This window comes from Ixodes scapularis, unplaced genomic scaffold (assembly GCF_016920785.2).
Source record: "Ixodes scapularis isolate PalLabHiFi unplaced genomic scaffold, ASM1692078v2 PGA_scaffold4__175_contigs__length_147842914, whole genome shotgun sequence".
Classification (NCBI taxonomy): Eukaryota; Metazoa; Arthropoda; class Arachnida; order Ixodida; family Ixodidae; genus Ixodes; species Ixodes scapularis.
The window spans coordinates 121,450,297-121,463,843 of record NW_024609879.1 but is presented as its reverse complement, the minus strand read 5'-3'; the positions used below and the strand labels follow the sequence as shown (position 1 = coordinate 121,463,843).

General features: G+C 46.4%; 1 protein-coding gene and 1 long non-coding RNA gene across 3 annotated transcripts in view; one reads left to right on the top strand and one right to left on the bottom strand.

The window, feature by feature from the left end:
• LOC120844098 (ral GTPase-activating protein subunit beta) overlaps positions 1-6,763 on the top strand; it is a 79,812-nt gene extending 73,049 nt beyond the window's left edge. For both annotated transcript variants that reach the window (XM_040215723.3, XM_040215724.3), the window contains 3 exons: positions 1,490-1,625; positions 2,558-2,674; positions 5,576-6,763. In XM_040215723.3, coding sequence (XP_040071657.2) covers positions 1,490-1,625; positions 2,558-2,674; positions 5,576-5,690 — 368 coding nt within the window. In that variant the 3' untranslated portion in view covers positions 5,691-6,763. The remainder of the gene's footprint in view (positions 1-1,489; positions 1,626-2,557; positions 2,675-5,575) is intronic.
• A 1,690-nt stretch (positions 6,764-8,453) lies between these two features.
• On the bottom strand, positions 8,454-11,258 carry LOC121047549. Its single transcript, XR_005798600.2, has 2 exons — positions 11,020-11,258; positions 8,454-9,983 (listed from the first exon to the last, which is right to left on the bottom strand). It is a non-coding gene; the product is annotated as an uncharacterized LOC121047549 (long non-coding RNA).
• Between the last annotated feature and the right edge of the window lie 2,289 nt (positions 11,259-13,547).

Genomic DNA, 13,547 nt, shown 5'->3' with positions numbered 1-13,547 from the left:
CTTTCGTAGCTTCTGCTTCGCTCCCACCTAAAGTGAAAGGGGGTATAGTATCGAACTCAATGCCTCTTTGTTTACGTCCAACTTCAGTGTGCTCTTTCGACTTGCTCAAGATCGTTCTTTGTAAACGTTGAACGGCGCAAATGAAGTATATACGCGCATCTTGTCGCTCACTCTATCAGTGATGACTATCTCGAAAGACACGTGATAGGCCTTTTTCCAAATTACCCGAATACCAAGGAGAATGCTGGGAACATGCATGTGTGTGTGCTGCACGTGGTCATAGGGTTACCAGCTCTTGAGTAAAGGAAGTGGGTAGGGGGTTGCTGCAGCACTATCAGTTTGTGCTAGACAAGCAAGATGCCCAGAGTCGTGCTTGCATACTCGACAGATGGCCAAAGCTCCCTGCAGCCAGCCAGCCAGTGCTAGCCATTGCAGTGATCACTCCCTCAGTTCACCGACCCGTGGGCATCGCCCTTTCGAGCTTCTTGACCTGTCCGAAGTTTGTGTATGGTGCGTGCGAGTCATGCAAATCATTAAAACTAGGGACGGTCCCACAAAATCCGGAATGGTTAAGAACCCTACGCGGTCGCCTTGTCTTTGTAAGAGATTCAAAATAAATAATCAAGATAACGTGTCGAAAAATGTGTGCACAAAGTGCCAATTCTTTTTTTTTAATGTAAACCAGTTACTGCTGCAGACAGCAGCCATGCAGCATGTATAACTATACTTGCAGCATACCCCTTGTGCTTGGGTAATTTAGACAAAAAATCTATTGAGTTAGGTTGCCACAGAACTCTCTTCAGATGGTTCTCTTGTTGCAACCTCGTTTCACTGGTGAAACGGGGTTGCAAGACAACCTGATGCGTTACTTACATACATCCGTCGACATTTTCATTAAAAGGAAAAATTTCTGTAACCATGTTAAGTTCCTCCGTCATCCGTTCTGAAACCAGTCTTTGTGGTTCGTTTGTATCAATGGTCAACGCCTTCTTGTTATACTGAAGTTACGGTGCCTACTAGCCATTATTGGGCAGTATTTGGTGATAAAAGCATGCATCTATAGTCACAATAAATACAAACCCACCACTTTTGAAACAAAAAAAAATAAGCAAAAGACATATCAAGCACCCAACCCAGATTTCTGAGCATACCTGACCAATTGAGCTGCTTCTTCGAGCACGCCGGTTCAAGCCAGTGAAGCTCGATGCACACGCACCGATCCTAAGTGGTTGCCAAACCTACCTTGTGCCCCTTCTGCACTTCTGCTCTCGGGCCCAATGAGTGCCTATCTGCCAGAATTTCAACATTACCTCCAAATTTTGGGTGTGCGCTTGCTCAGTATTTTACGCTAGTCAACGATGGCAGTTTCTTGAAATAACAGTGCAAACCTTTGTTCCCGCTACGATGGCTTGTCGTGCCACTGTTGTTTTTGGAGAGTACCTAGTCTATTGGTATAATTTCTAATTGACGCCCATTATTCCCGCGAAAGGCGACCTGCTGCCGGCCACCAACACTGGCCAGGAGTCTTTGTGCGGCCGAGGATCTGAGCGAGACGTCTTCGTCATCTTCGTCCACGCACTGCAGAGTGGACTGTTCCGCATCAAGGTCCAGAGCCGGGGAGCAAAGCAAGTTTGCGCTAATTTTGTCCCGCTTTGCATATGTTTGACCTTGTCGACCAAATTATGTGCAGGTGGCGAGGCAAGATCTCTGTCCCTTTTGTTTTCGTGCTCCAAATTCTAGCGTTTCATCGACGGACGTGTGTCGCGCCTCGGAAGGGTTGAAAGTTGTGTTTGCCCGTAGCGATTCGCGACATGCAAAAAGTGTGCAAAAGATGAGGACAAAGTGGAGAACGGTTGTGGTCCGTTCTTTGTTTTGCATGCTTTTTATGCATCACACATTTTTTTATTCATTTATTTAGTACATACTGTGGGCCTGTCGAGCAGGCCCCCATAGGTGTGGGGTATGAAACGGCAAAAATTAAACTGTCGGCAGAACATTTCTACCATTACTTCACACTGAAATAAGCAGGTGCACTAGAAAAGGAATGCAAACAAAGAGAAATGTAATTACATTGTAACCATAAACAACCATCAGTCTGTCAATCGCATTGCATCGTCTCAATCGTGAAATTCATTAAAAAACAGTTAAACACAGCTATTGTTCATTATGCTGCCACTTTTCAGTGTTACTTCATAATCATTGTAAACTCACGCGTGTTTGAGATTCTGGCACAAAATAAATGCGAATAAAAAGGTTTGTTTTATACTTAAGAAGGTCAGCTCACAAGAGCCGAAGAGGTGGTTAGTTTGCGAGTGAGCCAGTATAAGTCAAGTCGAATCTCAGGCTAACACGGGGGCTAGTATGCTACTGAAGTCGAAAAATGCGCTTTTTTGCCTGGAGAGCTAGAAAAACGAGGCAAACGTTATTGGTGCTTTTTCTGGACATTAGTTGTACCTCTTTCGTCTTCCAGAAATTGGTATGTGAAAGTCGCAGGACTAGGAGCTGCCATTGGGACCGAGTTTTCTGATGCATTCTGTGTGTTCTGTCATCTCTCCAGAACGACGCAGGCGCTGCCGCTGGTGGACGGAATGGTCGTCAGCCGCCGGGTGCTCGGCGTCTTGATTCGCCAAACGGCCATCAACCTCTGTCGGCGAAGGAGACTGGAGGCAGAAATGTATGTCCGTTTTTGTACCACCCGGTGCCTCCATGTGGTGCGCTAGACACCATGGGAAGTATTTTAAAGTGCTGGCAGGGAGTTTATGCTCGCCGAGATTTTTATTTGTACGCGACGTACGAGAGCCAAACTACCCAGAAAGCAAGTCGCGGCTCGAAATTCGTTTTCTTTCCGCCCGAAAATCGCCGGTCGAGAACTGGCCGGTTTGAGTCGTGCTCACTCTCTTCTCAGTGGTCACGTGCCGTTTTCTGTGGTTTAGACACAACCACCAAAGATAATCAAGGTCATGGGTTATCTATGGCACACACACAATATTAAAAATAGAAAAGAAATATGATAGCCGTTTTTTGTGGCTTCTAAAAAAACTGAAAATACTTTGATTGAAAAAAAAAAGTTCTTCCTCCCCAGTCTAGTTTCGGTTTCGAGCAGTTGCGTGGGCTCCAGGAAAAAGGAGAATAAAGACAGGCTTTTTGTCTCCACAAGTGAAAGCTAACATGCTTGTTATACCACCAATTAATCACCTCCCTTTTACACCAGACCCCACTGTGGAGTTGAAAAGCTCGTCTTTATTCTCCTTTTCCCTGGAGCCCACACATTTCACTGTCATCTTAAGTGTGAATGGGGGACAATGTCAATTTCCTTGCGTTGGCTTGCGCACACCGGGGGCTGCTGGCTCGTGGGAAGATCACATGCCACTTATTATAGACACTGAATGTGTGGTTCAGCATCCCTTTAAGTACATTAAAGTACCACTTCAAGTAGGTTTAGAGAACTTGTACTTCACTTGAAATACATTCTCCAAGTATGCGCTTATAATTTACTTAAAAACATTTTTTTCTCATACTCTCCGAGGAAGGTATGACCCCGGACTTCAAAGTATGTTCCCCGAATTCGGTCTCGTTAAATTTGCATCACAAAATGATGCCTTGTCAACTCCGTAGAAATAGTAGTAAGCTAGTAAGCTGGGCTAGCACCAATGCATCATGTTTAAATAATTGGTATGCATTAAACATGATGATAGACCGCGCACAAATAGACAGAAGAGAATGCGCTTCTCTTCCGTTCTATTCCTACCTCGTCTGTTCTGTCTGTTTGTGCGCGGTCCATCATAACGTTTTCCGCCAGCGCAAGCGGCGCCAAATTCAGAAGTCGGAGGGACTTTTGAATTTGGCACAATTTCTCGAAATAACAAGTACTCTGTGGTCACTTGACTTTATCCAATATTCACCGCCACTTCCGAAAGTAAGCGATGCACCCCTGATTACCCCTGGGACAATGCCTACCAGTCACTATATAAGGGAATGAAAGAGCATTATGAAAGATTGTGTTAAAATGTACTCGCACTTGGCTCTGAAAGTATATGTTCTATTTAGTTCTGGGAGTTTCCGAGAAACGAGAACCTTTTTTTTTGGCCGAGGTAAATAAACTATGCATCGCATAAAGAAGCTCCTTGAGAATGTGATGCTGGCGGTTGGGATAGAACGCAAAAAGTTTGAGAACATGACAATACCTTGATCAAAAGATAACCGAGAAAAACTAAGTTTATCTACGAGCCAACGTCCATCTAAGCCCAGTATCGTTAAAATAAGAAATGACACTGTGGGAGTATGTAGCATCTATTTAAGTGAAAGAAAACTTCTCGGGAAGAAAAAGGATATTGTTTTCTTCCTTGCTGACAAGTTTGTTTTCTCTGAAATACACTACAGGCGCCGGCAGTGTCATTCCTTGTTTTGACGTCGAGAATTTGAGTTTTTCTCAATTATCTATTGATTCAGGTGACATCATGTTCTCAAATTCAAAAATACGAACGAGTTAGACAAAGGGGACGGACAGGACAAACATCTTTCGACTTTCAACACATTGAGGTCTTCTATTGCCGGACTGGCAGTAAAAGACCTCAATGTGTTGAAAGATTTTTTTCCTGTCCGTCCACCTTGGTCTAGCTCTTTCGTATTTTTTTAATCTATTATCAACGCGTTCAATCCAAGTTTATGTTCTCAAACTTTCGCGTCCTATCCCAACCGCTAGCATCACATTGTCACGAAGTTTAAGCTTTCTGTGATGCTTAGTTTATTTACCCGGGCCGAAAAACACAGTTCTAATTTCTCGCAAACTACCTGTACTTTACTGAAAATACATTGCATCCGGTGTACTTAGTACTTTCCGTAAGTACATCACCTCTCATTTACTTTGTACTTTACTTAAAATGATTTGTAGATGTACTTCACCCAGTACTGACTTTCCCCCGTGACTTTCTATGCGCCGAGGCAGTGTTTTTTAGTTCGCTCGAGTCCTTTTGCATCGTGATCGACTATGTCTGTTGGGATAGTCGGGAACATAAAGGAGTATCGGCTGGTACTCGATTTTTGTCTGTAGTACCAGTCTTTATCCGACCGAAGACGAGCCGGCGATAAAGAAGTCGATTCGTCGGAGGCCAAATGGATGGATCGATGGACGTTAATGGCTATACCTTTTGTAATGGGTGGTAGCTTGCGGCACCTAGCCTAGTCTGGAAAGCAAACATGTGAATCAACATTTACCGGGGCCAAAATGGCCCAGTAGATGTTGCCGGGCAGACTTAGAAAGAAAAAAAAGAAGAGGAACCTTATTGGCTATATCCCTTGTAACGGATGGTAGCTTGCGCCACCTAGCCTAGTCTGAAGAGACAAACATATGAATCAATATCTGCGGGGGCCAAAATGGCCTCAGTAGATGTTGCCAGGGCGAATTAGGAAGAAAAAAAAAAGAAGAGGAGTAAGAGCGGGTTTAAGCGGCCCAGATACATCAGCGATCATACTTATTGAGTTCTGGCGTCGACGGAGCCACTCACCATGCTCGTGCGTTTCACGAACCCCAAAAAACGACACCAATAAGTAATCGTCCGCACGCAACTCGTTCCAGGTGCCCTCCTCCTCACGTACGTCGTAGGATGAAGATCCAGGAAATTGCCAACAAGTTCCAGGTCCATCAGATGCAGCCTCAGCTGTATCAGCAACTGTTCAAAAACACGCACTGAACGGGCCGTCGAGAGGCCCGTTCCAAGCTCGCCGGGGTTCAAAGACGACCCCACGGCCGAAGCAATGCGGCGCACCCATGCCGCCACGCGTCCTCAGAAAACGTCCACCGCAAACGGACTGCGACTGCCATAGTTTGACCGTCTGTACCGGGATGTCAACCTCGTCCAATTGTACGGCTTCCTCAAAGGAATGTACGAGGAACGTGGGCTACGAGCACGGGAGGATCAAAGCACGGCCGGGAAACATTTTCTTTTAGTCTGTTTGCAGGTTGAGGATGGCGGGACAAGCTCCACCCACGGAGTCCTCCATCCTTTCCACTTTGGCAGAGCGAATGCTGAGAGGAAGAGAGTGGAGAGCAAGAAACCACCAATCGTGGCGAGCAGAGAGCTTAGTGGGCGGGGCCTGTTGTGCTGTTCTTAGCCCACAACAGGCTGTAAGGATGTTGCCGTTTTACGTGCAATTTTATTCAAAGTTAACAAGGGTATTTGTTTTGAGTCAGCGACTCAAGATATTTAAATTATTTTCAGCCTCGGCATGCCATTTGTAAAACTTGCAATGAAAGTTAGATTTTTTTTTTTTTTACTGTATGGAAAGCAGTAAAGCTTTTAATAATTTGAACAATTGCAGCCTTGTCTCAGCCATCCTTGCTAGAAGAAATCAGTTTTTATTTTTTCAGTTCTCTCGCATGGTGGCTGGCTTGGCTTCAGAAACGTGCATTTCCTGCAACTGTTCAAGTCTGAGATTACGTAGTGGCCAACTTGAGCAGCAATACCTCAAGGTCTGATACCAGTTATTCCATTATATAATTTCAAATGACAATTCAATGAAAATGGAGACCAGCATTTGAATCAGGCTGGTACATGAGGTTCCTGTCAATTTATGACGATACCGTAAAAATTTGCACCACCATTTCTTCTCAAGCTTCTGAGATTGCCGCAGTTGGTTTCTAATCGTCGAGTGTGACTGGACTGGACTGCTACAGTTGTGTGAAGTGGTGCCTTGGTGTAACACAAACTATAAAAATATATAACATCTGCAGTATTGTTAATAAAATGGGTACAAAGATTTTCAACAAGCGTTCTGTCATACACAAGAAGTTATAATAAAATGACAGGAGGACACTCAAGACTGCTTACGCGTAAAAAGGCGAAAGCATTATAGTCCCGTGGGAGAAACATTTTCGAGTAATGTTTTTACTTATTAAAGTTTAGAACGACGTATAGGACGACGCTGAGGATGGCATCCTAGAGATCGACACCAGGTACGGCATCTAGGACGACGTCGAGGACGGCGTCTAGGACAACGCCAAGGACGACCTCTTGGATGACATGTAGGATGACTTCGAGAACGATGCCTATACTCGTTTTCACCTTAAGGAAAAAAAATAAAAACCATTTACACCTCGCTGTAATGCCGAAGTAGAGTGCAGCTCTTGAGGAGGAGGAGGGAAGGGTACCGAGGGTCACGTGTTCTCGGAGGGGGAGGGGTCACGTGACCTGGGGGAGGGGTCACGAGGTCCTCCCGAAGGAACCCGAGGTCCTTCGGAAGGACCTCGGGTTCCTTCGGTAAAATTATCCATAATGCACCGCGCGGTTACAACGACGGCGACGCCGCTCAAGACCGAAACGGGCGCCTAAGAGCTGCGGTCTAAAAGCAAGTTTCGTGCATTGTTCATATGCTGCGCCAAGTAGTGCTTACAAGATTTGGTTGTTGGAGGAAGAAGCAATGCTTTTGGCATTTAAAACACATACATCTTGATAAGTTAACATTTATCTAATCTAAAATGCAGCAACATATATCTCTACATAAAAGGGGGAAATTTAATGTTCTGCAAGGAGCCGGACTAATTTTACTACAGTTCTTGAGTTCAAATTCAGTGTAGAGGACGACATCTAGGATGACGTAAAGAGGACGACGGGTAGAGGACGACGTCTAGAATGACCACAAGGACGACGCTTATACTCTGTCTCACTAAAACCGTGCAGTACAGCCAAAGCTACAGGGGAGAGAGCTTATTTTAACCTGTTCAAGATAAGGGAAAGGAGGAACAGGAGAGAAGGGCTGGGAATCCCCTTTCCTCCTTTTTCTCCTCTTTAGCCAGGTCAGGATACACTCTTCCCCCCTGTAGCTCTGGCTGTACTGCACGGTTTTAGTGAGACCAAGTACCTATAAAGGACAATGGTCTAGGACGACCTCAAGGACGCCGCCAAGAACGGCGTCGTCTTTGAGCATACGATTGAGCAGCGCTTGCTTGATGACATATTTTTATGGCCATCTTTCGGGCACAACGACGGCGCTTTTTCACGCACAATGAAACAAGTAAAGGCCCGTGATACGAGCATGGTTTCACTACTACGTTGCACACTGATGTAAAGAGCACGACAAACTGTGCCTAAACAAGCAATCGCCGCTTTTTTCTGCGTTTCTCTCGCAACTGGAGGGTTACTACAATTCATAGTGTGCTTAAATTTTAGTCGTATATGAGTCAACAGCTTGGGCTATATACATTGGCATTTGTCAAAAATATTTCTGAGCAAAACGGTTTAAGTACTGTTCGTACTAACACGTTGCACAGTGTACAAAGAGTGTGGCAGTCAGGCATTCCCCTCCTACTGTGTCTAGTGAACAAAATAATGGCAGTAAGAAACCAATTGAGGCATTAAAGCCCATTGTTTTTTTTAGTGCTTTCAAGAAATGTAAGAAAGCATCCAATAGCCATTTCATAAGAATAGTACATGTTAAGAAAGAAACAAAACTCTGGCTTTCAATGGAGAAAGTGACTATTGCCACAATAACTTTATTTGGGCTGCGCTGTGTGACCAGAATGTACATACGAGTGTTGTGAGCCCGTTTCCTTCGCTTGGGAGACGTGTGGAGTTCTAATAGATCTCGATATGATGTAGTTGTAAACCCCCCCCCCCCCCCCCCCCCCCAGCAACTGAATTCTTTCACTGAATATACAGGGGGCGGCAATTAACATTTGCGATTCATTACACGTTCTCCTCTGGTAATCCAACAAAACATGCTCACTTGTAGCCGACAAAACCAGCGAAATGGTACATGCTCTTTGGTGTAACACATACTTCAATATGACTTCGAGTATTATGTTAGGCTTTGCTCGTAGCTGCTGTAATTGTAAAAAAGACTTCTAAAAATATGATGATATAAAGCTCAGTTCACTTATCTTGAACATACGTATAACACTCTGAATGACTTGATTAATTATGAAAGCTGTTTTTTACCATAAAATGCCGCTCATAAAAAACGAAAGAAGAGCTTCACCCCTAGGCTAAGGGTGTGGTGGGAGCTACGCGCTTGCTGGATTAATCGGCTGCCTCCTTTACATCACTTGACCCCACTCTCTGTACATGGGTATGAGTGGGAGTGCAATCACATGGCAAAAGATGCAAGACTAGTCCAACCAGCATATAGCTTACACTGCTCGGCCTTCACCCGACTGTGCGGTGGAAGCTGCATGTTGGGGGGTTGGGCCAGTCGTATGTCCATAATCTGGCATGTGATCGTGTTCGCACCCGCACCGACTGCGGGGTCAGGTGATGAAAGGGAGGTGGCCGATTGGTTCGGAGAGTGCGTAGCTTCTACCGTACCGTCAGCCTAGGGCTGAAGGGTGTATAGCAATGTTGCCATCATACTCCAGTCAGGAAATGAGCAATCTCGGACGCGGGAGCTCGACGGTACAGAAATACAAGTGGCTCGGCGCATCCTCTCCGACGTCCTGGCAACGTGGTTTCTGTGGCCACCTCGGAGCCACTTCCAGAATTTACCAAGCACAAATGGAAACACAGACTTGGCCACCTAAGTAGTGTGCTTGTCGCGCTCCAGTTATGGAACTCGTAATCTCTGCTCTACGTGCAACGCTACAGAAATACGAGCGGCTCGACGTATCCTTCCGACCCCGTCGCGACAACATCGTCCTTCCTTCGGAGCCACTTCCAAAACGTGCAGAGTACAAACGGAAACACTGTCTTGGCGATCCGTGCCCTGGCGTCCGTCCTGGTGCAAGCGAGTAGTAGGGCAAAGCCTTGCATGTAGAGCAGAGCGGCGACCACCGCGACAACAGCGACCGGAACATTCTCCGCCCGAGCCCATGAGAAGCGGCTGCTGCTTGGGTGCGACGCACGGATGGACACGAGGGCACCGCGGTCGGTCAGGCGTAGTAGCGGCTGGACACAGAAGAACCCGGCACAGAGGTAGATGGAGAGTGCCACCCATGCCGCCCGTTGGTGAAAACGCATCCCGCGCCGCAGTTGCCCCGATCACCCATGAGTGTGCTGGAAGACGGGCGGGAAACCATGTTTACATGCGTGGACCGTCCCACCCGCTTGTGCGCCACAATGACCGTAGTCAGTTGTCCTAATCTGTTTCGCCTGTGGACAGTCCTAACTCCTCGGGAAAGAGATGTGCTTCTGTTAACGCATTAAGACTGAATTAAGCTTGTGCCGGTTGGTGGAACATGCTTTCAGGCGATTAGAAACAGCCCACGCACAAGACCACAAGCGAAGGAACTGCTCGCAGAAAACGGAGTGCTGACCCTACGTGATGAGCTCCACTTTTACCATGGAGGACAGGAAACAAATTTTGCGACCATACTTTGATCACATCGGATCAAATCATACGTAAGAATGTTTTTGGGTCAGTACATCTCGGTACAATTGTCTATGTAGAGAAATTGTAACGTGACCTCCGACGACAAGATCATTGGTTGTCGCTATGATCACAGGATTACTTACCCTCGCCAAAGAATATGCTTTCAGCTACGGTGACCAATTCAGTTTGGGTCAACCAGGTAAGCATGTGTCAACTCGGCACTGACGGTGTGTAGGTCATCAACCCGATTTACGTCCCACTTAACCACGCCATTGCCCACTAGCAGCACTGTTGGACGACGTAATGTATTTCCGAAGCATAGGTCGTCGCAGTCGTACAGAAATGAAGCTACCCGAAATTTTCATAATAAGGCCGACCTGACAGTCGGCAATCGATGCAACGACTCGAACCAAGACACCTGAAGCTGTCTTGGCAGGCCACCTTACAAAGTTTAAGCACGCAATTCTCACATAGGCAGGTTTTTGAATGTATGACTATCTTAGGATAATCATAAACCGAATTTTCGTGCAGTTGACAAGTCGGAGAGCTTATGAGTTCATAGTGTGAATCGCTGCTATGACCACCGAATGTAGTATATTGTTATAATGGGAAATTATTTCACCTGGACTCGTTCAAGATTCGCAGCGTTCACGATCAATATAGCATGCACTTGTCGGGCTGAGGCATCTTCCCAAGAGTGAGGAAACGCATGCGACTCACCGTAACCGTCGAGGTCCGCTTATCACAGCCAGAACGCTTCTTCCACTCATAGGGGTATTTTTGTTATCAGGAAAGACAAGAAAAAACAAAACGGAAAACGTCACACGATATCAGTTACCATTTGAGATGTCACGACGAACTTCCGCCGCTTTCGTAGGCTTTCGTTCGTTGTTTAGTCAACCGAGTGAAATCTTCGGCCTTTAAAAAAAGTTTTAAGAAAAAAATTGGACTTTCTGTACAATGTTACCAGATGTTTACAAAAACGCGTCTAATTGTAGACAAACTAATACTTTAGGGTGTTTTATTTAGCTTTTATGTTTGAATGATTAATAAAATGGACATGTATCTTTTATTATTTTAATTATTCAGTTTGTTTTTGACTGTGTTGATCGCGCGACCTTCTGCCGATCAGTACCCTTGTCAGTACCACTGATCAGTGGCGCGTTTGTGTTTGTGGCTTTGTTGGCTCAGTTGACGTCAGGCCAGGTCAGGCTGGCATGGCCGCATGGCCGCGTCAAGCGCGTGGCGCCAAGTGCGGTATTCGTTGTGCAGTGGTGCAGCTTGTTCGGCGTCTTTTGGTGTGTGCGCGAACATTTCCCGTTGGCGCAGAGAAACGTTTGTTAATTGTCGCTACGTGAACGGCTGAGGAACTTACAGTGCGCAGCGCGCGTTTTTCTCCACCTTCCACCGGGTCCGAGTCTCTTCAAACGGGGTCCATATCACATGAGCGAACCCAACCCAGCCTACCCGTAAACGCCGCTTCGCGGCGGCCGACTAATCGCTAAAGTGTCTTTGGATGAAAATTTGGCGTTCACTGAATCGTCCTTCGACAACTGAGTCCCATCCCTCCAAATGCGCGTGCACAAGTGGCTTCAGGCTTCTCGGGACTCTTCGCACGGGGCACCGCTCAGGAAAGTCCGAGGTAAGCGATGACAGATTTCCGTTATCGAGTGAAACAGCTCGCTGGCGCATATTAATAATAATGTGATATTCATTCACACGCGCTGCGCCACACGACGCCGGACCGAACCCACGGTCGGCAGCTCCCACCGCAACATTCCTCGGGGCACCCGGGGTGTTAGAATGGATCACCGGTTTGAGATGAGCTAGTTGGTACATTGTCATTGATGGTGAGGAAACTTCTTGAACACTAAACGATTGCACACAGGCAGACACACGCAAAGCTTCGTGTTTGTGTCTGTCCTGTCTCTAATCGTTTAGTGTTCAAGCCGTTTCCTCGTCATTGTAATGGAGCACTGTTTTAGGTGTCAAAGAGAACGCATATGTCGGGCGATGGCGGGCAGAACGCCCTACAGTCCGTCTGATGATTCAATAGACTGTCCACGAGTAAATATGCTAGTTGGAATCAGCTGCCTTTTCAGCTGAGCTGGTGTATGGTGAAATATACCCAACCCAGTTGGAAATGCAGCTTTTCCCAGCTGGATAGATGGATGAAGACGTTTATTGTTGTTACAAGCAATCGTGTGACGCGGGGCTTGGTCTTCGCACGCTGGAGTCCCGTCTAGAAGGACGACCCCCAGGCGCGACTCCTCTAGACAGAAGAGCAGGGACTCCGAGAAAATACTAACTTTTTCAGGGTCTCCAGGTGCCCAGATTCAGTCTTGAAGGGTGACTGGCCTTAGTTTGAGTGGCCTTTGTCCCGATTCAAAGAAAGTTTTGGCAGTTCCATGGGTGATGGGTGAGGTCTTCTACAAAGGGTCCTGAGGCAGTGAGGGCAATCTTCGGGCTTGGCAAGGTTGCAGAACAAATTAAAAATTGATTGATCTTTCTTTTTTTTTTTTTTCCGTTTTTTCGTGCACAGTTTGCCCACAGTCTTCTGGTCTGGGGAGTAATATCACTGGACGTTAGAATTCTTCTCAGAAGCACAATGTGTCTCCTAGAGAAGCCCTTGGGGATGGGGTGCAGGCCTCTTGGAAGAGAGCGAAGATATCTTTTCTTTAGGTATTGCGTGGTTTTTCTCAAGTTGTCTTTCGGGTCGTACCTCTAGTTGCCATCGGTTGAACTTCCTGGCTAGGGGGAGTCCCTGGTTGGCTGGGAGAGAAAGTGCTCTCTTGCAGTCAGGTCAGCACCGCCTAGAAGACAAGGCAGTAGTGCTGACATTTTTGCCTCGCCAGCAAAGGCCAATGCTGGACACAGGTTGGAAACAAGTGCTGCATCAGCGCTCGGCTTCGAGTCAAGTTTGAGCCGAACGTTGACGCATTCGTTGTGTCAAATCTGTGACCAGCGTTGACTTTTGCTGATTACGACATCTCTATCAGCACTACGGCTTTGTTACCTAGGAGGTGTTGACCAGGTGGGCCGCCTGGTTACCGGGAATCTAGTGTATGATGACCTGGGCGTCGCACAGTTCTTTAATCTTGTTTGCCATGAAGAGAATCCTCTTGATTGTTCAGCGGGTGGGGTCATATGTCCTGCATTATCTTATAACATCCTAACAATCAGTGTAGACACAAATCAATTTGGTAGGAGACTGGCGAACTTGTTCAATTTTGCAGAGCATGGCCTGA